The sequence below is a fragment of the Sus scrofa genome, chromosome 7 (assembly GCF_054392235.1).
Source record: "Sus scrofa isolate SSC_HxYL_T2T_F1_AM1 chromosome 7, Sscrofa_HxYL_maternal_Yorkshire_Landrace_v2.0, whole genome shotgun sequence".
NCBI lineage: Eukaryota > Metazoa > Chordata > Mammalia > Artiodactyla > Suidae > Sus > Sus scrofa.
This window is the reverse complement of record NC_139389.1, coordinates 85,436,517-85,459,802: the sequence shown is the minus strand read 5'-3', so window position 1 is coordinate 85,459,802 and position 23,286 is coordinate 85,436,517. Positions and strand designations below refer to the sequence as shown.

At 39.5% G+C, this 23,286-nt stretch overlaps 2 protein-coding genes across 19 annotated transcripts in view; both read left to right on the top strand.

The window, feature by feature from the left end:
- The window catches only part of LOC102166266 (uncharacterized), a 565,109-nt gene that overhangs the window by 101,670 nt on the left and 440,153 nt on the right, over nucleotides 1-23,286 (top strand).
- LOC102160313 (T cell receptor delta constant) overlaps nucleotides 1-23,286 on the top strand; it is a 660,440-nt gene that overhangs the window by 280,144 nt on the left and 357,010 nt on the right. For 2 of the 18 annotated variants that reach the window (XR_014810869.1, XM_084969260.1), the window contains exons 1-2: nucleotides 5,167-5,273; nucleotides 5,484-5,785. The exons of 14 other annotated variants lie outside the window; for them this stretch is intronic. Coding sequence is in view for 2 of the 4 variants with exons in the window: in XM_084969260.1 (XP_084825386.1) it covers nucleotides 5,225-5,273; nucleotides 5,484-5,785 (351 nt within the window). In the remaining 2 variants the exon portion in view is untranslated. Of the gene's footprint in view, nucleotides 1-5,166; nucleotides 5,274-5,483; nucleotides 5,807-23,286 lie in introns of those variants that run through there. 2 more of the 18 variants (XR_014810866.1, XM_084969257.1) reach the window with 1 other exon arrangement.

Sequence of the window (23,286 nt, the reverse complement as noted above, 5' to 3'; positions counted from 1 at the left end):
GAGAAAAATCACTCCAATAAAGGTGTTATCCAGCTTAGTTGGGTGTGTCAAGAATGTTCAGGGCTGCCTCACCAGGTGGTGTTCCAACAGGTGATTGCAGATACTCACCTCCAATCCTACTAATGCTGGCAAAGGAAACAAAAACTGACAAGATCAAAGAGTTTATAGAAAGAAGAAGAGAACACTTATTACCTACGACTTTGACAGGCGTACTCTTAATAGGTCACATAATTGCCAAGAAAAATTCCATTGGGAAAATCTTTTACTTTCTTATAGACTAACATGTGTTCAACTTAAAATAAACATCATAGAGACGTCCTACCCCAGTTCATAATGTACACTTTTTCAATACAGAAAAAGTGTAAAGAAAATCAAATCATTTGGCTTAACAGCGGGAAATGTACCCACAAGACATCATGTATTGTAGAACTAACACATATAGTCAATGAAGTTGCAGGTTACAAATCAATACCCAAAAATCAGTTGTGTTTTTGCACACTAATAACAAACTAACCATTGTTTGCATTGTAACTATTTACAACTGCATCAAAAAGAAAATACCTTAAAAAAATTGAACCGAGGGAGTGAAAGACCTGTGCATTGAAATATATGACATTGATTAAAGAAACTGAAGAAGACAAATTTAAAAGGAAAGATATTTTATTCTCATGGACTGGAAAATTTAAACAGTTAAAATACCCATACTACACAAAGAAAACTATAGATTCAATGAAATACCTGTTTAAAAGGCCATGACAGAAATAGAACGTACAAATCCTACAGTTTGTATGGGGCCATGATAGACCACAAATAGCCAAAGCAATCTAGAGAAAGAAGTGCAACACTGAGGGCATCACAATTTGTTATTTCAAACTATATTATAAAAAGATGAGTAATCAAAACAGAGAGATATTGGCATGAAAACAGACACATAAATCAATGGAGCAGAACAGAGAGCCCACAAATAAACTCATGAGTACATAGTCAATTAATTCACAAAAAAGAACCCAGGGGTATGTACTTGGGGAGGGAAATTCTCTTCTATAGATGATATTCAGAAAAATGGAAAGCCATATGCAAAAGAATAAAATTGGATCTTTATCTTACACCAAACACAAAAACCAACTCAAAATGGATTAGAGACTTGAACATAAGTCCTGAAGCAATAAAACTCCTAGAAGAAAGCATAGGCATTAAGTTCTTGACATCAGTCTTGGCAATAATGTTTTGGATTTGACACCAAAAAAAGGGCAATAAAAGGTAAAAATAAACAAGTGGGACTACATCAAACTAAGAAGTTTCTGTGTAGCAAAGGAAACCATCAACAAAATGAAAAGGCAATGTACAGAATGGGAGAAAATTATATCTAATAAGGTGTTAATATCCAAAATGTAAAAAACTCATAGAATCAATAGAAAAGGCAATCTGATTTAAAAATAGGCAAATGATCTGAATAAACAGTTTCCAAAGAAAACATACAAATGGCCAATACGTGAATTAGAAGATGCTCAACATCACTAATCATCAGGGAAATGCAAGTAGAAAGCAAGTGAGGTATCACCTTACATCTGTCAGTATGGCTATTATCAAAAAGACAAGAAATTTTAAAAAGTTGTCGTAAAAGGGAACGCTGTGCAATGTTGGTGGAACTAAGAATTGGTGCAGCCTCTATGGAGGAAGCCAATATGGAGGTTTCTCAAAAACTGAAAATACAACTACTATGTGATCCAGCATTTCCACCTCTGGGTATATATCTGAAGGAAATAAAATCACTATTTAAAAAAGATATTTGTAGCTTCATGTTCACTGTAGCTCTTTGACAATAGCCAAGGCTTGGAAACAACCTAGTGTCCATTGATGGATGGATAAAGAAACTGGTGAAAAAGAAAGAAATCTTGCCATTTACCAGCATGGATGAACTTTGAGGGCATAATGCCAAGTGAGGTAAGTCAGAGAGACAAAATCAAATACTTTGAAATCATTTTATATGTGGAATCTAAAACATAAGTGTGTGGACAGACAGACACACACATGCACTCACACATACACAAGAACTCATAGATATAGAGAACAGATTGGTGATTGTCAGAAGTGGTGGGGATGGGAGTAGGAATGAGTGAAGGTGTTCAGAATGTATAAACTTTCAGTTCTAAGATAAAATAAGCCCTGGAGATGTAATGTACAGCATGATGATGACTAAAGTTTAACAATTTAAAATATATATATGTGTCACTATGTAAACCCTCCTGGCTCTCAAAATTGGTTTTCCTTTTTTTCTAATAGTTTGAACAGTTTAATAAAAAAAAAAAGTTGGAGGAGAATATATATACGATTAGAGCAGATTTCACTGGAATGAAATGACAAGATTAAAATAGGTTACAGTGCCCAGAATGGAATGTGTGGTCAGCATCTTTAGAAAAACAGTCATCAAGGAGTAAGTGGCGGCGACAATAGGGAAGACCCTGGAACCTCAATAGTGATTCTGTGCCTCCTATGGCATGTGAGTTTGGGGATTCTATAAAGGAACCAAGGAGAGTCTGAGGACAATCTAAATAGAATAACTCAGTTGTTCTCATTACGTTTCTTTGTGAGGTGTTCAAACGAAAAGAAAATGCTTGAAATTTGATAATTTGACATAAATGACTTCATTAGGTGAAATTTCAGGACAGAATGGAAAAGAATATTTATTCCTTCAATGTCAAGGAAGAGAAATATTTTTATTTTGGAAATCATGCATACTGTTAACTGTTTTTAATGTTTTCATTGATTAAAGAGCATGTTAGGAGAGGTTTGGCTTCATGACAACTAAAATGAGAACTGTAGAATTTCACCAAACAGTATACATGCTCTCATGACAACAATCATGGCCAAATATCTGATGAAAGGACCCATGGATTCTTGCTTCCTACAACGGCTAATAAGTTAAGAGTAGAGTGACATCATAAATGAATATGATTTCACTGCCATTACCATTTGGTGTTGCAATACACAACTGGAGAGATTTCAGAACTCAGAAGCTATTTTGTTAGCCATTTGTCTGAGCGATATTTGCTGTTGTGAAGCTACCAGTTCCCATGCTCTGGTGGGTAAATAGGAGGGAAGGGAGGCTACTTGTTTGGCTTTTGCAGGGAAGCCAAGGATCTGAGAGCATATTGCAATTTAGAATCAAAATTGGAGGCAAGGTGGAGTTCCCATGTTGACTCAGTGTTTAACTAATCTGACTAGGAACCATGAGGTTGTGGCTTTGATCCCTGAGCCTGGCTCAGTGGGTTAAGGATTCGGCATTGCCATGAGATGGGGTGTAGGTCACACACATGGCTTGGATCCCACGTTACTGTGGCTCTGGCATAGGCTGGTGGCTACAGCTCCGATTAGACCCCTAGCCTAAGAACCTCCATATGCCGCAGGTGCAGCCCTAAAAAGACCAAAGGGGGAAAAAAATGGAGGCAAGAGAACAATCAGAATATGAATGAATATTTGCAAACACAGCATGATTCATAACGACTTTGCTCCAGATAAGCCATGCATATTTCATCACAGATTAATTTCTAAATTTGGATAGTTTAAGTAATAGAATGCGACCTCCTTCTCACATTCAGTATTAAGCTTTGCCTTGTCCTTTACCAGACATAATCATTTATCATTACATCAAGAGGAAAGGAAAAACGTTGTTTAGGACAGGACAAATCTCCCAAGCTGCATGTCATAATAACACATTCCGACTCGATCCAGTCAGAAATTGCACAGAAGCAGCTGCTATAATGCAGCTAAGGGACATTGCACCCTACTTGTCAGGAACTCAAAACAGGTCCATTTCAACAAGGTCAAAATCCTGCCATCATGCTGGTCTCCAGGCTGCTGTGGGCATTCACAGTTTCCTCTGCTTAGTTACAAATAATTGCAAACCAGGGTGTCGGCTGCCTGTCAGCTCTCAGAGGTGAAATGGGACAGAGGAGGAGATGTCTCAACTATATATCAGCTCTCCTCCTGCATCAATCATTAATGAGTTCTTTTGACCCCAAAAATCAAAAGATTGGCTATTTTAGAGACCTGGTCTGAAGTTTCTTTTCTAGTGGTCTATTTGCCTTGGTTCTTTTATATTAATTCATCCATGAAAACAGTGAAGCCAGATGGAAGACTGACAGCTGCTTTCCACATGACGTGTATCAGATTACAAAACTTCAGTCACCAACTTCTGTATTGACATGTACTCAGTGTTTGTAGCCTTTCAATATCATGTTTTGCAGGAGTGCACTGTAGCACTGTGTCACAGAAAGACCTGGCCTGCTCATCTTGACCTTATTTTCAAAGAGAAAAATAATGAACTGCCCACAAGTGATACTGAACACTTTGGACCAAAGGGATAGAAAATGTGACATAAGGACAATTCTAAGGCACATGATCTAATAAATACAATTCTACTTGTAGAGGCAACTGGACTGAATATCCTGATCCTCTTCAAAGGCCAGTAAATAAAGCTCAATGTCACATTTCATAAGAATCATATTTTATTCCTGTAATAATTTCATAAAAACACAAACAACTAAATAGATTCTGAAAGTCAGAAGGACTGATTTTTTTAAGTAAGATAACTTTATTGACAAACCTTAGTACAGCCCTAGAAAAAAAGAGATACATTAATTATTTTGGATAAGACTGCCTTTCACCAAGAAAGCTGAACATCTGTGGGTTTTAATAAAGGGTCACTTTGCTGTACAACAAAAATTGAAGAAACATTGTAAATCAACTATGCTTTAATTTTAAATAAATCACCACCAAAAAGAGTCATTAGATGCTAAATGGAGAAAAGTAAGTATAGGTTAAATGATGATGATTAACTAGATTAAAAGAAGTATACATAGCCTATTTTTTCAATAAGTTAGTAAAATTTTTCTGCGGAATAATTACCAATGTATGCCATCTTGTTTAGTCTTCAGCTCCCCTTGGCTCAAACCATTGCTTTTTCCAATTCCTTTTTTAGGATCTGTCTAACATAATGACCTGGGAAAGACAAGTAGACAAAGTAAAAGTTTGTGGGGAGCCAGACTTTTTCTCATCTGTGCATAGAACACGTGGTCTATGAACATAACAAGCCCTGCTTCCTGTCTGGGGGAGTCACACAGGAACCCAGGGACTATGTATATGAGCTGCCAGGCACTCCAAGACACTGAACGCTCAGCCTGAGGCACAACAAAACACTCTTGTGCAGTGGAATCCGTGCCACATGCCGCTCTCCAGCCTGCTCTGGCTCTTCCTGGCCTCCGTCTTCTCTGGTAGGGATGGTCCCACACATGGTGGGAAGGTTCAGGGGGAAAGGACTGCACACAGGCCCGGGTGCTTCACATGGACTCGGGGAGGAAGGGGGATGGCCGGAAAGCAGGCATATTATGATTTCAACTGGGCTTGTCTTTGGGTCCTAAGGTAGTCTAATTCCTCCATTATTTTATTCACTGTTTTTCTCTGTTTTCTGATTTTTCCTGTAGGATCCGGTGTGACCCAGAAAGTTACTCAAGACCAGCCAGTTGTATCTAGGCAAGTTGGAGAGGAAGTCACCTTAAACTGTCGCTATGAAACAAGTTGGAATGAATACATTCTTTTTTGGTATAAACAGCCTCCCAGTGGAGAGATGACTTTCCTTATTCGTCAGGAATCCAAAGGCTTGAACACAAAGGATGGCCGCTACTCCACAAACTTCCAGAAAGCACAAAATTTCATCAGCCTCACCATTTCAGCCTTACAGCTGCAAGATTCTGCTAAGTACTTCTGTGCTCTCCGGGAGCTCACAGTGCCTGAAGCAATAGGAGAGGCTGAACAAAAACCCCAGAGCTCAATACAAGAGAGGCCCCCTGCTGCAGGACCCAAGCTGAAATGCACACCTGCAGACCCCAGACAAGAAGTGGTTGTCCTGTGGTTGCTTCATCTGTGGTCTGGACAAGATTACTTTCTAAATAAAAGTTCCTTCCATTTCCTTTGGAAGCAGGTGTTAGAGTAACTTCCCACTATTACATTCACATCTTGAATTTTTATTTTTAAATAATATAGAACATGTATAAAGTTGTCTAAATTTGAAAGCTTGCCCCAAAATAATTTAAAGTGGAAATTTCACCTACAGATGTTGACATCACTAATCTGGACTAGTTATCTAGAATTGTCATGAAAATCATTTCCTTGGGTCTTTCTTCAGAGACTTTGTGTCCCTTAGGGTACAGTTAGAGAAGCAGAACCACATGTGATATAGAATAAGAGACACCATGAGGAACAGAACTCATGTAAATGCTAGAGCTTGTGGAGGAGCCAAGCAGAGATGTTATCTTTCTATCTGGTATGCATCCTGAATTTACTGTAAGTCAACTAGGGTAACCTATGTAAAGGGAAGTTGGATGTGAACAAAAACATGGACAAACTGTGACTCATCGGGACATACTAGGACCATGAAGACAATTGAAACCCACAAAGACACATTAAATCTTGTCTGAATTTCACCTCCTTCAGTCACACAGTAATGGGTGATTTTCAGAAGTCAGCGGCATTTGCCATCATGCTACACGCATACTTGGTCCAAGATAGAAGATAAGGGAGAGATCTGCTGGGAAGTGGAGTAGTTGACTCATCGATAAGATGAACTAGCTGATCAGCAACAACATGTATGAGTCACTATAGTCCATGCAGCCCTGCACAGACCAGCAGAACAAACAAAAATATGGTGGCTTGTAGTTCCTCTGGTGGCACAGTGGTAAAGAACCCAACTAGTATCCATGAGGACCTGGGTTTGATCCCTGGACTTTCTCAGTAGGTTAAGGATCCGGTGTTGCCATGAGCTGTGGTGTAGGTCACAGATGGGGCTTGAATCTGGTGTTGCTTGTGGCTGTGACATAGGCTGGCATCTGCAACTCTGATTCGACCCCTAACCTAGGAACTTCCACATGCCCTGGGTGCACCCTGAGAAAGACAAAATATATATACATACACAGAGAGAGAGATATATATGGTGGCTTCATTACATCCACTTTCCGAATCTTGCACAAATCTCTTTCATGGATAACCGTAACTCAGAATAATACAGGGAAGCAAATTCTGGGAAATACATTTCCAAAACAGTTTTGTTGAGACAATATAAAGCTACCACAGTAGCTTGTTAACTAGTTTACTTGCCTCCCTATTAGCTGAGTATCTATCTATACCCCTTTTAACAACACAATTTAAATAAAGACAACAGCAAAACTATGCTTCCTACTAATATGATATAATTTTTCTCATTAAGCCCAAAACAAGATAACTCTCTCCGGCAAAGAGTAAACCCAGTTGATTTAACCATTTTGGGGTGATGTTGTTTCTGCTATCTAGTCACATTCTCCCCAAAATCCTGTATCATAAATATTGAGATGTATCAAATTTTAAGATTAACCTATATTAGCGCTTCTTATGTTACTACATGCAGGCAAATGGGAGAGGAGAGATAAAAATGGTTTTGCTATGGATACATAAGTATATAAATATATCCATATCAAAATGAAAAAAGAAATATTCTAACCATTATAGATCTTGCTTTTGTAAGTGACCAAATGTTTGTAGCTGGTATTTATAACTTCCTCTTCCACTAGTCCTTCCATAACCACTTTGCTCATAACAAGCACCTCTACTCACGGCTATACTTGACTTTCTGTAAAACAAGCTGCTTATACAAGAATAATACTGTGAGAAATGCCATGAAGTTGAATAAGGGATTCTGCAAGTACACTACTGTGGTTTTGGCAGAAATTTGTAAGGCATTGAAGGCAAATCCAAAGTCCTATTTAGTGGAAATAATTTTGCCAATGCTATACAATGATATATTTTATTCTGGGAAACATCATTAAGAATCTTACTGAGTTCTTTTCAGAAGTCGAAATCACCAGGGGAAAGCATTTCTAGAGTGCTTAAAGAAAAACAAAACTTTCAAGCTAGCCTCCTATAAACATGAAAGCATATTTTTAAATTGTCCTTGTTAAAAATTACTGCTAAGAGGATGGAAAGTCAATGCCCAGGCAGGTAAACTATATTAGCAATGCATACTGCTAAAAAAGACTCAAATGTGGGGGGGGGGGAGTTCATATAAACCAACAAGAAAAAAAAAAGTTAATAAGAATGGCAAAATCTTTTTTTTTTTTTTTTTTTTTTTTTTTTTGTCTTTTTAGGGCTGCACCCACAGCATATGGAGGTTCCCAGGTTAGGGGTCAAACAGGAGCTGTAGCTGCTGAGCTATGACACAGCCACAGCAACACAGGATCTGAGCAGCATCTGTGAACTACACCACAGCTCACAGCAATGTGAGATCCTTAACCCACTGAGCAAGGCTAGGGATGGAACTTGTGTCCTCATGGATGCTAGTCAGCTTCGTTTCCGACGAGCCATGACAGGAACTCCAAGAATGGCGAAATCTTGAAAAGTCACTTAAGAAATATGATATTTGATAGCTAATAAATGTTCAAAGAAAGCTATTATTCATTAGGAAAACGAAAATAAATCCTCATCTGAGCATTCCATCTGTGTCCTACAGCACCTTAATTGTATCAATGTACTAGAAGAATAGGACCTTAAGAGGATAGGGGGAAATAGTGACTGTCTCCAGGAAAATAAATGATTAAGCAAATTTTCTAGAAGCTTCCAGCACTGAACTGATATAGAGAAAAGAAAAAGCAGTAACAGGAGTTCCCGTTGTGGTGCATCAGAAACGAATCTGACTAGGAACCAGGAGGTTTCGGGTTCGATCCCTGGCCTTGCTCAGTGGGTTGCAGATCCGGCATTGCCAAGAGCTGTGGTGGTAGGTCACAGACATGGTTCAGATCTGGCGTTGCTGTGGCTCTGGCATAGGCCAGCAGCTGTAGCTCTGATTGGACCCCTAGCCTGGGAACCTCCATATGCCGTGGGTGTGGCCCTGAAAAGACAAAAGACAGAAAAAAAGAAAGAAAGAAAGAAAAAGCAGTAACAGATCACAGACCTGGACATCGCAGGAAAAAACATTGTTACTAGAAAATAGAAAGTTGATATTTATTGAGCTTACTGTACATCAGGCACTGTTGTATGCACTTCAGATTCATTATCTAATTTAAATATCACAAACCCTCTAAGGTAGGTTTTATTCTTCCCCCCCTTTTTTTTTTAACCTTTGAGAAATGAAACGTAACTCTCCTAACTATGAAACCACCTCAAACTTTTATTGTCAGCCAAAGTGTAACACATTAGAGGTCTCCCAAAGTGAACGACTTGGATTTGGAGAAGCACTTGGCCCCAGAACAGGGTGGCTGGATGTCTCAGTGGTGCTGACATTACTGGTTTAAACTGGAACCTAAAGGGACCTAGAAAAGAAGATGCCAATCCTAGGTACAGATGGCCCCAGGGTCAGCAGATGAGATAATCATCCACTAACCAGTTAACAGTGCTGAATGCTTTAGTTAGTTTCTTAGGTAATAACGTGCTGGGGAGAATAAGAAGCTGCACCGAAAAAGAGGAAGTATTATTCCTTAAGCTCTCCAAGCATGTTCCATATCGAGACCTGTGCCCCCTCTTTGTAATGCTGTCCCCCAAATGTCTACATGGTAAACCTCTGAATTCCTTCATGTCTTTCCTCAGTGTTATTCCTTTGTGAATCCTTTATCTAAATCTATTTTCCTACCTTGATATTCAGGTTCTAGCACTTTGCCTGCAGCAAGAATGAAAGCTGAGGCACTGCCACCTGGTGTCCTGCTAAAATATTTTGTGATGCTTACACTGACCTCCCAGTTTTCCCTCTAGTGTTCACTGGTTAAGAGGTGGTGAAACTTAGACAAGGTAGGAGCTACCTTTACTGACCACAGTGAATCATCTGCCCATTGCGTAAATTGTGTGAGAGACGAATCAGAATTGACTTTGCCCAAATCAATGCCACATCTTTAAACCACTGAGTGAAGTCAGGAATATAACCTGCATCCTCATGGATACTAGTTGGGTTTATTACCCTCTGAGCCACAACAGGAACTCCAGAACTGACTGGTGTTTAATTTTCTGCCTGCTAGATTCAAAAGTAAAAGACTTTAAAAAAAAAAAAAAGACAAACTCAAGTACAAAGCATAGGATAATCCAGGCAGGAAGGTAATAGGATACCTTTGAAAGACAACTCAGAATTCTTGCACAAAGTGGGGGTTTTTCTCTGGTAAGTGAAATTGGGTCTACTGCTCTGTCCTTTAACCTAGTGTAGAAATATCCTGAGATGTGAGAGCAAGACTCCATGACTGAGGGGAAAAAAAAGCAGTTGCAGCAAACACTGCTTGGTATACTCTTTCCATATTTGTATTCCATCCGATCTCTCAGTACAACACCTTAATGAACTGATTTCCTATTAACAGTAAGAAACATGACAGACCATGGATACTTATGATAATACATGAAATCTACTATGTAAACTGCTAAATATACCTCAGAAAAACTCCTCTGCAGGTTTAAACAGTGTCTTTCAACCCCCCCCCCAAGATTTTGTACCTCACCTGCAGCTGGGAAGGTGTTGTGATAAGTCATTTGTTTTCACTCAGTTCTTATTGGCACCCTTCAAGGTTGGGCCCATCCTCCTTTAGGGAGGCGGTGTAGCAAAGTGCTTGAGATCAAAGACTTGGGTTGTGCTTCTAGATCTACCACTCATTTGTTGAGTCCTCTCGGGAAAATGACTTAATAGTTTTTAGCCTTCGGTTTCTTCACCGTGGATATTGGTTGTATCTGCCAGGCAGGGTTCTTATCAGAAGTGAATGAGATGATGAATGCCAATGCTGAGCCCAGCACCCAGCAGAAAGATCCTGGCTACTTAGAGAAAGGAAACTGGACCTAAGAGAGGTTCAGTACCTTGCCTGGTGTTGCAGAGTAAGGGTCAGAGTGGAGCCCTCCCTCCGTAGCCTATTGAGAGCAGATGCCTGTTCTCACCTCAAGAGTAATTCTTCATCTCAATACAGTATTGTATGGTTTTGAAGTGGTTATCACTATTTTTAATTATCTTTATTTAAAAAATTCATTATGTATTTTTTCCTTCCCCTGCAATCTAGGTCTTTTATATCCACCTTACTGCTGCATCCTCCGTGCCTGAACTACACTTAACACATAGAAGGCCCAATCCATTTATTTGTTGAATAGATATATGTATATATTTTTATATATTTGTTGAACAAATAAGTACATATATATATTTGCAGAATAAATGTACAAAAAATAAAAATATTTCTAAAGTCCATGCTATTCAAACACTAATATAAAAGATTTAGCTGGACCACACTTTATATTGTTTATCTACAGTTTTCAAGATTTACATCCTGCAAGTCATTTCACGTAAGATTTAATTATGCAATATATCTGATGGTCCACTGGCTCGCCTCTATTTTAGGTAAAGTGGTTGCTATAGATTACAGGATTCTACCTTACTAGATGCAGGAATGCCAAGGTTGTTGGAGGTAGTCCCGCTTGACCTGGACATGGCACCTGCAATATGCATAAGAATTTTTCAATGGGATTAGTACTTGAATTAAAAACCAGCTTCACAGCAAGTGAGCTTTCTGAAGTGGTCATGCCCTCACTCCTCTCCTGTTCTTCCAATAGGAGTCAGATCTGGAAGAAAAAAAAAAAAGAAAAAAAGGAACTTGGCTTGTAGCAGTTTGTTTGTCTAACAACCCATCGCTAACCTCAGCCTCTGTACCTCTAAATTAGGAGACATGAATGAGGCTTTTCAGGATTTGCCCTATTAACCATAGCTGCCTCTCTTTTCTTGGGAAGGAAGGATAGAGGTTAGCCATTGAGATGCCTTCCCATTCTGTCCACTTTTTAGAACACAGTTTAAGTTTGTTTACGTGGAAGGCACTGATCCCTGATTTTGGCACCTATCCCATGCTGTTGCCTTTATTTCAGTTGTTCACTGGGAAGAAGTTTATGTAGTCAATTTATACTACAAGTTTCCTAGAATTAGATTTAAATTCTGAACAATTTAAAATAATGCTCATTTCTACTATTAAGTTTTCCCTGGACATCTTTTTTCCTAACTGTATTTTGAGCTCATAGGAAACATAAAATATTGCTTTTATAATGTTCAAAGTCCTAGGGAAATTCTGGACACAAAGTCACTCTTTAAACAAATATGTGCATGCTGAATTAAACTAGCATCATTCCTGGACTCTGACACAGGCAAGATAGAACACAATTTTTATTTTAACAACTCTATTGATATATAATTGACTTTCCATAAAATTCATCCATTTTGAATTTATAGTTGAATGATTTTTAGTGGAGTTATGAAGCCATTCCCATAATCTAGTTTTAAACATTTTCATCACCACAAAAAATCCTTGGTGCCCATTACAATAATCCCTATTCCCACATCTGGCCCCAGGCAACAGTGATCTGCTTTACATCTCTATGGGTTCCTCTTCTGAAGATTTAAGATGAATGAAATCATTCACTATGGGGTCTCTTTGGTCTGATTTCTTATTCTTTTCTTTTTTTATTTTTTTGTCTTTCGTCTTTTTAAGGCCGCACTCGTGGCATATGGAGGTTCCCAGGCTAGGGGTATAATTGGAACTGCAGCTGCTGGCCTATACCACAGCTCATAGCAATGCCAGATCCTTAACCCACAGAGCAAGGCCAGGGATCAAACCTGCAACCTCATGGTTCCTAGTCAGACTCATTTCCTCTGCACCATGATAGGAACTCCTGATTTCTTTTCTTAATGTAGTGTTTTTAGCATTCACTTATGTTGTAGCATAGATTCTTATTAAACACTTTTTATTGCTAAACAGTTGTCCACTGATAGTTATACCAAGTTTATTTATTCATTTACCAGCTGCTGAACATTTAGGTTGTTCCCATTTTTGGACTATTAGAGAGGAAATCAAAAAAGTAGACTCTGATTATTTTTAGAACATATCTTCTCTAAGCACATAAAACATTTACTGAACATCCCAGGTGTAGGTGGCATGTCATATTACAAACTCCATAGATTCCATGCAAGAAAGATGTGTTCTAACTCTTGCTGTGCCCACAGCACATGGAAGTTCCCAGTCTAGAGGTTGAATCAGAGCTGTAGCTACTGGCCTACACCACAGCCACAGCAAGGCAGGATCCACGCCACATCTGCAACCTACACCACAGCTCATGGCAATGCCGGATCCTTAACCCACTGAGCAAGGCCAGGGATCAAACCCGAGTCCTCATGGATCATAGTCCGTTTGGTTAACCGCCAAGCCATGAAGGGAACTCCTGATATGTATTCTAATTCTTACTAAGGCCCTTACCATATATTTGATCTCAAGTTAATTACTCAATCTGTTTGAGCTTCAGATTTCTTGTTTCTAAGTTGCAAATAATAATATATCTATTGTGTGACTTTTTCTATTTTGCATTTTTATATCATAGAACATATAGAATTGATTTCATTCATATAGCACTTCAAAGCAGAATGCTGCTTGAAACATACCCATGACTTCAAGCTCCCTGTGCCCCCTGCTCACCTTAGGAGGTGATGGGAAAAAGTTCTCCCCACACAAGTACTCAATTCCTGGATGCAGTGGGACTTAATTTGGAATATCTACTGTTATAAAAGTGGGAAAAATGTAAATCTGGAGAGGAGAGATCTTTCAAGAAATATCTATATCTTTATGAAAGTCATGTTTAACTAAGGAAATTTGGACCAAAATTCCCGCTTTTTTTGGATTCTCACGCTGATCTCAAATTGAAAATAGTCTTTTGAATTTTGATTATTTATACATATACAGACATGACATTGTAAATATCCCCCCCCCCTTTTTTTTACAGTTTTGTCACATGGAACAAGAAGAATGAGGAAAATATAAAAATCACATTGGACAAGAAAAGCTTACATCTTCCTGTTTACTGTAGGGCCCCAACCTGAGGAACCAGCCACCTGCTCCTGTGCTGTGGGGCCCCAGGCTCCCATCATATCTGAGTGCTGCCAACTTCTCTTCTGTTCCAGGGCAGGAACACTATAGCCATATGTGAAATGAAGTTTGGTGAAATAGACAGATGTTTCCGGTCCAGCTTTTAGAGACCACGGGAAATCAGAGAGAGGAGAAACACACTTTTATTCCTGACAATTCCTCACAAGTCCCCAGCAAGGCTCCTTCCCAAGCTATTGCGTTTGACAGCTTAACAAAAAATCCCAAAACTCAGTGGCTTGAAACAGTCCTGGTTTCATTATCTCATGATACCCCTGCTCCATGGGATGCCTGGGGGCTTGACTGCACTGGAACCTGTCAAATTGCTGACTCATTGTGTCTGGGCCTTAGTGGGAACACGTGGAAGCCGGGACTTAGCTGCAACCAACAGGGCAGGGCTCATCTCTCACTGCAGACACTCTCAGGGGTGACCAAGGCCATTGCCTGTGGTTTCTCTTCATGGTCTCTTGGGAAGCTGTGCATTGTACCAGGTGCCTCAGGGCTTCCAAAAGCACAGAAGCATGAGCTGCCAAGAAGTCTTCATGTCTAGTCTCAGAACCACCATGATGTTACTTCTGCTCATCTGTTTAATTCAGTGAGTCATGGAACCAACTCAGCTTAACTGCACAGGGACTACTCAAGCAAATGAATATCAGGAAGCAGGGGTCACTGGGGGCAATTTTGGCCACTATTTTCCACATGAGCTGATAAAATAAACACATTCCCTATGATGATGGGTACCAGGGTGCTAATGAAGAGCCCATACACCTTCAGTGATCATCAAGGTTAAGTCAGTTGACCTTCCAAATAGCACTCACACCTATTTCCTTATTTCTGTACTCTTGCTGTTCTCCTAATTCAGACATTCAGTACCTCCCTCTAGGATGATTATGAGGACCTCGAAGTAGCTTCCTACCTCTGCTCTCAGCTCCTTGAATCTAACATCTACACGAACACCAGAGTTGTTATAGAACATATATGTGATCAGATCACTTCCTGCTCATCTTTGGGTGTTGAAGGACCATTAGAGGTCATAACAATCAATTCTATCTTAAGAAATACAAGGCCAAAAAAAAAAAAAAAGAGGAAGTTCCCGTCATGGCGCAGTGGTTAACGAATCCGACTAGGAACCATGAGGTTGCGGGTTCGGTCCCTGCCCTTGCTCAGTGGGTATAACAATCCGGCGTTGCCGTGAGCTGTGGTGTAGGTCGCAGATGCGGCTCGGATCCCGCATTGCTGTGGCTCTGGCATAGGCTGGTGGCTATAGCTCCAATTAGACCCCTAGCCTGGGAATCTCCATGTGCCATGGGAGCAGCCCAAGAAACAGCAAAAAGACAAAAAAAAAAAAAAAAAGAAAGAAAAAAAAAAAAAGAAATACAAGGCGATTTACACTTTTCCTCTAAGTTATCTTCTACTTTCATTATTCACTCTTTTCTACCACATACTCCAGGGGCACATCAGCCACTTTAAAATTCTAACCATTTATATACATATTAAGCTCTTTCCCAAATCTGAGCCTTTGCAGATGCTGTTCTCTTTGGCCAGAATGAATTTTTCCCATGAACCTGTATATAATGCACACAAGTGGCCCAGTTTAGGCACATTACCTGAAATCTCATAGGCTAACACTTAGACCATTTTATTAGGATATTCTTCGATCAGGACCACTCTTATGATTGTTTTGACAGGAATAATTGCCTCTGAGAGCCATCTTATATTGATATTCAGTCCAATAGTTTCCTACTAGGAATGCAGAGATTCCCTTTAGGCTGTAAACCCAGACAGGGCCAGGTCCCTTTCTCTTCATTTGGCCAAATTCTACTTCACACCGCAAGACTCAGATTACAACAGAGACCATGGGGTGAGTTGGGAAAAGGCAAACTTCTCCAGTGCATGACTTTTCTGCCCTGGTTTTTATCCCTCTATGCAAAGTGCAGCAGGGCTGCATCTGCATGAAGATCCTCCCCAGGTGCTCCTCCTCCAGACTCCTTGCTCTTTTGAGATGGGGATTGCCATGCTAGTTTTGTCTTCATTTTGGTGTCCAAATCCAACATCCCTGGGAAGAAAAGTTATCCCCATGGTGTGTATTTCAAAAAGTTTCATGTTAATTCGTGGGATTTTCATTGTCCAGCACATCTTAAACCTGCTATTCCTATATTAAGCAGTAATTCAGATTTAGATTCACTTTTGACTCTAAAAGAAGTGTTGAGATCCCTACCATTTATATTTCACTTGGCAACACTTCAAAGACATTAAAGTTCCTATAGTGCATTGGAGGGTGTGGCCCCCAAACTTAAGTCACATCTTAATCCATGGACCATGAGTGTGCTCTTATTTAGACAGAGAATTTGTAAATGTAATTAAGCTAAGGATATCAAGATAAGATCATACTGGATTATCCAGGTGGGGCCTAAATCCAGTGACAAGTGTCCTTGTAAAAGACATTCAGATGAGAAGACCCTGTGAGGTCTTCTCCATGGAGGTGGGGATTGGAGTTATGCAGTCAGAGTCCAAGGAGTAGCTGGAGCCACCAGAAGCTTGAGGAGGCAAGGAAGAATCCTGACCTACAATATGCAGAGGGAGCAAGTTCCTGCTGACACCTTGATCTCAGACCTGTGTATGCCCGATTGTAGGGGAACCAATTTTGTTGTTTTGAGCCATTATTCGTGATCATTTATTATGGTAGAACTAGGATTCTGGCACTGTTTCCCACAAGTAATATTTCTAAATAGCTACAACCAACCCTTGATTGTTTATATGCATGGGACGCTACCTATAGATTGATCTTTGGAGTATTTTTAGATTCTAATGCATTCAAACATACACATTTTTTTGAATCATTCAACAATAATTTGATTAGCTACAGCTTCAAGGAAATGAATTCTGCCAACAACCACATGAGTTTGGAAGAGGACCACCATGCCTCAGAAAAGACTGCAGTCTTAGTTGATTCCTTGATTGTAACCTTGTGAGATCCAGCTTAGCCGTGCCCTGACTTCTGACCCATAGAAATTGTGAGATAAATGGATGTTCATCTGAGTCACAAAGTTCATGGTAATTTGTTACATAGCAATAGGAAACTAATATAGACATAACAAACTGGCCAATGAATGTCATCAGTTCATAGTACTTAAGATGTGGTTATAGCAATAAGACAATTTGGAATGTAATGAAATCTTGAAGCACATAACTCGATAAATGTTTCCCCAAATTTGACTATAATTCTAAAAATTTTCGTGCATTACCACTGTAAATTTATTTTTTTTTAAAAAAAGCAATTTTGGGGAATTTCCACTGTGGTTAAGAAACTGACTGTAAATGCTTGGGTCACTGCAGAGGCACAGGTACAATTGCTGACCTGGAGCTGTGGGTTAAGGATCCAGCATTTTTGCAGCTGTGGCATAGGTCTCAGCTGAGGCTCAGATTTAATCCCTGACCCAGGAACTTCCACATGCTGTGGTGTGGTCAATAAGATTTTTTTTTTAATTAAAAAAAAAATAACACTGTAAACCAGCTATAATGGGGGAAAAAAGTCATTTTTAAAAAATAAATAAATAAATTTAAAAAAACAAAAACAAATTTTGATGAATCATACTAGAAATACCAAACTGTCTTTTTTTCCCCTCCATAGGCGTTATTATAAATTTTTGTCATATGAAGAAACAATTAAGAAGTATGGAGCCCCCAAAAATAGCAACCAAAAGTATTATAGAAATGTATCAGGGAAATAAGTACTAAAATTTTATGTAAGTTTCTAGATTTATGCTGTTTGTGGTATTTGTTCTCTAAAATTTGTAATTTGTTGTGGTTTTATTTCTCATTCTGAAAATTATTTTGTATCCAATTTTTTATACACAATTTTGTGTCCTTCTAAAAAGGCCAACTTTGTAATTTTCAGGGGCTGCAGACATAAATCCTCTTCTGTACATAATTATAATGCTTTGAAATTTAACCCTACATAAAAGTGTAGGAAAGAGGTGAAGAAGATCAAAAAAAAAAAAAATGTGAACTGCTCCTTAGTTCTCTATCTGGCCCCTAGAGGGCGCTGATATCTAAATTGAAAATGGCTTTTCTGTAAAAGATCAGTATAAACTGTATTCCCTACAGTTTAGAGATATTCTGAGAACATTTTTTACACAATGACAGGTAAAACATCCCAGACACCAGAGGCAGGCAGTTTTGTTAAGGCAGCCTCTCTTTCTAATGGCCCCTACAACGTCCATTGGAAGAAGAAATCTAAATTCCCTGCTATTCCTCAACTTCAGAGCACCTGGGTTCAGAGAGCCCCATCATCAGACTTTTGTTTGTCAGGAATGCCCTAGAAAGGGACTCGTTGTCTCTTCGCTGCCCCGCCATGATCTTAGTGTTCACCTTAATGTTTGAGCTGCTCCTGTTCCATTGTACTCCCTTGTCCACGCATGGAACATTGCTCTGGTTTGCCTTTGAATAGAGACTTTTGATTTAGCCAAGTTCATTGATGCAGCATTGATTTTTCAGGAGGAACCAGAGCCCAGTCAGTGACTCAGCTTGACAGCCACATCACTGTCCCTGAAGGAGACTCTCGGGAGCTGAGGTGCAACTACTCATCTTTTCCACATTTTCTCTTCTGGTACATGCAGTACCCCAACCAAGGACTCCAGCTTTTCCTGAAGTACACATCTGGAAACAGCCTTATTTCCGGTATCAGAAGTTTTGAGGCTGAATTAAGGAAGAGAGAAACTTCCTTCAACCTGAGAAAAATATCAGCCTGTTGGAGTTACTTGGCCAAGTACTTCTGTGTTCTGAGTGACACAGTGACTGACACTGTAGGGGACCAGAACACAACCCTCCTGAGACTTTGCAGCTTAAAAGACTCAGGGTCTCAGCCTGTGTCTTTTTCAAGAAATTGGCATCTTCTGTGAAGGCAAACAGTATAGAGAATATGGAATCCTGGAAGCATTTCTTTCCTAAGGACATCTTGGCCTTTTTTTCTTTTTCTTCATTTTTTCCTTTTGCAAAGGAAAGATACTTGTTTTCTTAAGTTCATTATTCTCAGAGGTTTTGTGGCTGGAGGGTGGGGCTTTGTGTCACAGAGTGTCACCTGAATAGAGTTTGCAGGGTGAGCTGATTGGTCACAGGAACTGGAACATGTCCAGAACAAGTCATGACACTTACCCCCCCAGGGGTTCAGCTATGTATCTGAAGGTGAACATTTCCCAGCAACAAGAAGAGAATAATGAAGAGGCTAGAGGTCCCCATGCTGGGGCTTCTGTTGGCCCAGGTTTGCTGTGAGTTGGGGCTGCCCCACAGGGGGATCTCAAGGACTGAGCAGCTGCTGTACTGTTTAGGGGTTTGGGGGGAAGCTGACAAGTCCTGCACACTTTCTATCCTTCTCATCACCCAGGGGGTCCTTTCAGGGTTTTGTAGGAGTTACAGGGACCCTCACTAGTCTCTCTGTTTCTCAACAGGTGTGAGAGGGGTGGATGTGGGGCAGCGTCCCCCAGTCCTGAGTCTCACAGAGGGAATCAGCGACACGATCTGGTGCAATTCTTCTGCCTCCGTACTGAATGTGCTTCGGTATCGTCAGAACCCAGGGGGCCGTCTCATCGAACTATTTTACATTCCTACAGGGACTAAGCAGATGGAAGATTAAACGCCACGACAGTCACTACAGAAGGCCGCAGCTCACTATACATTTCCTTTGCCCAGATCACAGACTCAGCCACGTACTTCTGTGCTGTGGAGCACAGCGCCCCCCAAGCACCTACAGCCTGTACAGGAACCCTCCTCGGGGCTCAGCCCCTCCTCCAGCCACAGTCAGCCAGGGCTCCACCAAAGGGCATTTGCACTGCTTCCTTCTCAATCTACATCGCTTTCTCCTCTAGCTCCTCTCTTAGCTAGGAGGGGGTAGCTGATAAGAGGACAAAAATAAATAAATATGTAACCACAGTGTGCTAGGTTCCAAAATGGTAAAAAGTGAAAGGAACTAAAAGAAGAGAAAAATCACTCCAATAAAGGTGTTATCCAGCTTAGCTGAGTGCCAAGAATGTTCAGTTCGATGTCACCACACTGTGTCCTAACAGGCGGTTACAAATATTCACGTCCCATCCTCCTAGTGCAAAGCAAACAAAAATATGTGCTCAATGTTTATATATGAAACTGGTCACCAAACAAATTTCTTTTCTTATAATACTGGGTGCAAGGAGTTTGAGATCAGTTTCACCGGCTACAGTCAAAAGCTTGGCAGGATTGATTATTTCTTTGTCCTTAATAAATAATTAATAAATAATAATTTACTTATTGTGTAATTGGAAGTTTGTATCTCTTAATCCCCTTATTTCACCCATCTCCCACTGCTTTCTCTTCTAGTAACCAGGAGTTTTTCCCCTGTATCTCTGAGTCTTTTTTTGTGTTTTATTATATTTGTTCATTTGTTTTGCTTTATAGATTTCATAAATGAGTAAAAACATACAGTATTTGTCCAATTTATTTTGCTAAGTGTAATACTCCTCAGGTCTACCCTGTTTTCCCAAATGGCAAGATTTCTTTCTTTTTTATGGCCATGTAATATTTCTTTTTATGTTTATGTATTCTCTATCCATTCCTATGACTGAATACTGAGGTTGCTTCCATATCTTTGCTATTGGAAATAAGGCTGCCATGAACATTAATGTGCATATATATTTTTGAGTTAGTTTTTCGTTTTCTTCTGATAGATACCCAGGAATGGAATTGCTAGATCATATAGTAGTTATATTTTAAAATTTTTGAGGACTCTTCATACTGGTTTTTCGTGGGTTTTTGTTTGTTTGTTTTTTAGCAACACACCTGTGTCATATGGAAGTTCCCAGACTAGGAGTAGAAACTTAACCCACTGAGAGAGGCCAGGGATCAATGCTCAGCGCACACCGTCATTGATACTAGTTGGATTCATTACCACTGAGACACAATGGGAAATCCCATACTGTTTTAACTATTAGCTGCACCAGTTTATTTTCCCAGCACTAGGGCACAAATATTCCCTTTTCTCCTTTTCTCCATTACTTGACAACACTCATTATTTCTCTCTCTCTCTCGTGATAATACTGTTCTGATAGGTGTGAGGTAATATCTCATTGTGGTTTTGATCTGCACATTCCTGAAGATTAGAAATAGTAAGCATCCTTTCCTCTATCTGTGGTCCATCTGTACATTTCTTTGGAAAGATACCTGTTCAGGGCCCTGTCTTTTTTAATCAGATTTGTTGTGGTTTTAATGTTGCATTTAAAATTCTTTTTTTTTTTTTTTGTCTTTTTGTTGTTGTTGTTGCTATTTCTTGGGCCGCTCCCGCGGCATATGGAGGTTCCCAGGCTAGGGGTTGAATCGGAGCTGTAGCCACCGGCCTACTCCAGAGCCACAGCAACGCAGGATCCGAGCCGCGTCTGCAACCTACACCACAGCTCACGGCAACGCCGGATCGTTAACCCACTGAGCAAGGGCAGGGACCGAACCCGCAACCTCATGGTTCCTAGTCAGATTCGTTAACCACTGCGCCACGACGGGAACTCCATGCATTTAAAATTCTTAATATATTTTTGACATCGACCCCATTGACTAATCACTTGCAAATATCTTCTCCCATTCAGTAGGTTGCCTTTTTTTGCGTTAATGATCTCCTTTACGGTGCAAAAAACAACTATATCAAGTGTTGGCAATGATGTAGAATAGTTGTCTGATTTAGAATCTATTTAAAGACAAGAAGGGATCACCCTGATCTGAGGTTGATCTTATGGGAGGAAGAAACCCCATGCAGTGACTCAGCCTGAGGACCAATTTCTTTCACTGAAGGGGCCCTAGGGCAAGTGAGGCACTACCATGAGTATTTCAGGAAACTTTTTGGGTCCAGCATTCCACCCAAGGCTTCCAGATCCACATGAGACACACCTCAATACAGAGTAGCAAAGATTTCACAGGTAACCTCAACAAAGGAAAAAAATCTCCTTCTGTGGGAAGAAATCATTGACACAAGAAGATTTGGCAATTATTTCAGTGTCCTGATTGATGCACTGAAAAGATATATTTATTACCAAAAATAGCCCAAGAAGAAATAGAAAAGCTAAAAAAATTATAATCACTAAAATAATTTGATAATTAGAAATAAAAATTCATAGAGCTTTCATAATAGAAGGGGAGTTTTTAATCTGAACGTGGGCTCCACTACAAAATGAAAAATCAGACGTATAGTAGGATGTATTAGTAAATCATGTAGCCAAGAAAATGTTAGAAATTAAGTTTAACGTAAGAAGTTCCTACAGATAAATAAGGCAAGCACTCAAAATGAAGACAGATGATAAAGGTAATTTAAATAAAAGCCCTCTAAAGAAGAAAAAACAGACAAGGCCACGGAACATATAAAACATTGACTCCTATAGTATCCAGAGGAAATTATACTAAAACAAATTGCTATTTCATTTCTGGCAGATCAACAGAAATGTTAAAATATGTTAGCATTATGTTTCGACATGAATATAAGGAGAGGAAGACTATCAAACTTTTCCGGTTGGAGAAAAACAACCACACAGAGAATAATTTATTCAACCACTTAATATAACAATCTGCCCAAATGTTTAATAAGGAAGAAGATGCAGCAATTCCAATTCCTGATATCTACATTAAAGTAATTCTAACATGTGAGCAAGAAGAATTTTACAAGCATAGTCACTTCAATGCTGCAAGGAGAAGTATAACCAATCAATAGTGGAATGGACAAATAGTGGATTACTCATGAGGGGGAAATGCCACGGGCTTTTACAAGGAAAGAAATTGTTGTATATGTATTTTCTTAGGTAACTCTTACAAAAATAAAATGCTAAATATAAAAAACATCAGAACGATATATGCTGCATAATACTACTTATGAGAAATCTCAAAATGCAAACATGATATATTATTTTGTAATACATATTTATAAGGGTGCTGTGTGTTCAACCTAAAATAAACATCACAGTGACTTGCTACCCTAGTTCATAATGTACACTTTTTCATACATAAAAAGAGAACGTGCAAAGAAATCAGATCATTTGGCTTAGCAGTGGGAGATGTGTTCACGAGATGTCCGTGTATTTTAGAACTAACACACAAACTCACTAAAGTTGCAAGATACAAAATTAATATACAAAAATCAATTAATATACAAAAATACACAAACTATCAGAAGGAGATATTAAGAAAATAATCACAGAGTTCCTGTTGTAACTCAGTGGAAAACGAAATTGACTAGTATCCATGAGGATGTGGGTTCAATCCCTGGCCTTGCTCATTGGGTTAAGGATCTGGCATTGCCCTGAACTGTGGTGTAGGTCATAGACGTGGCTTGGATCTGGTGTTGCTG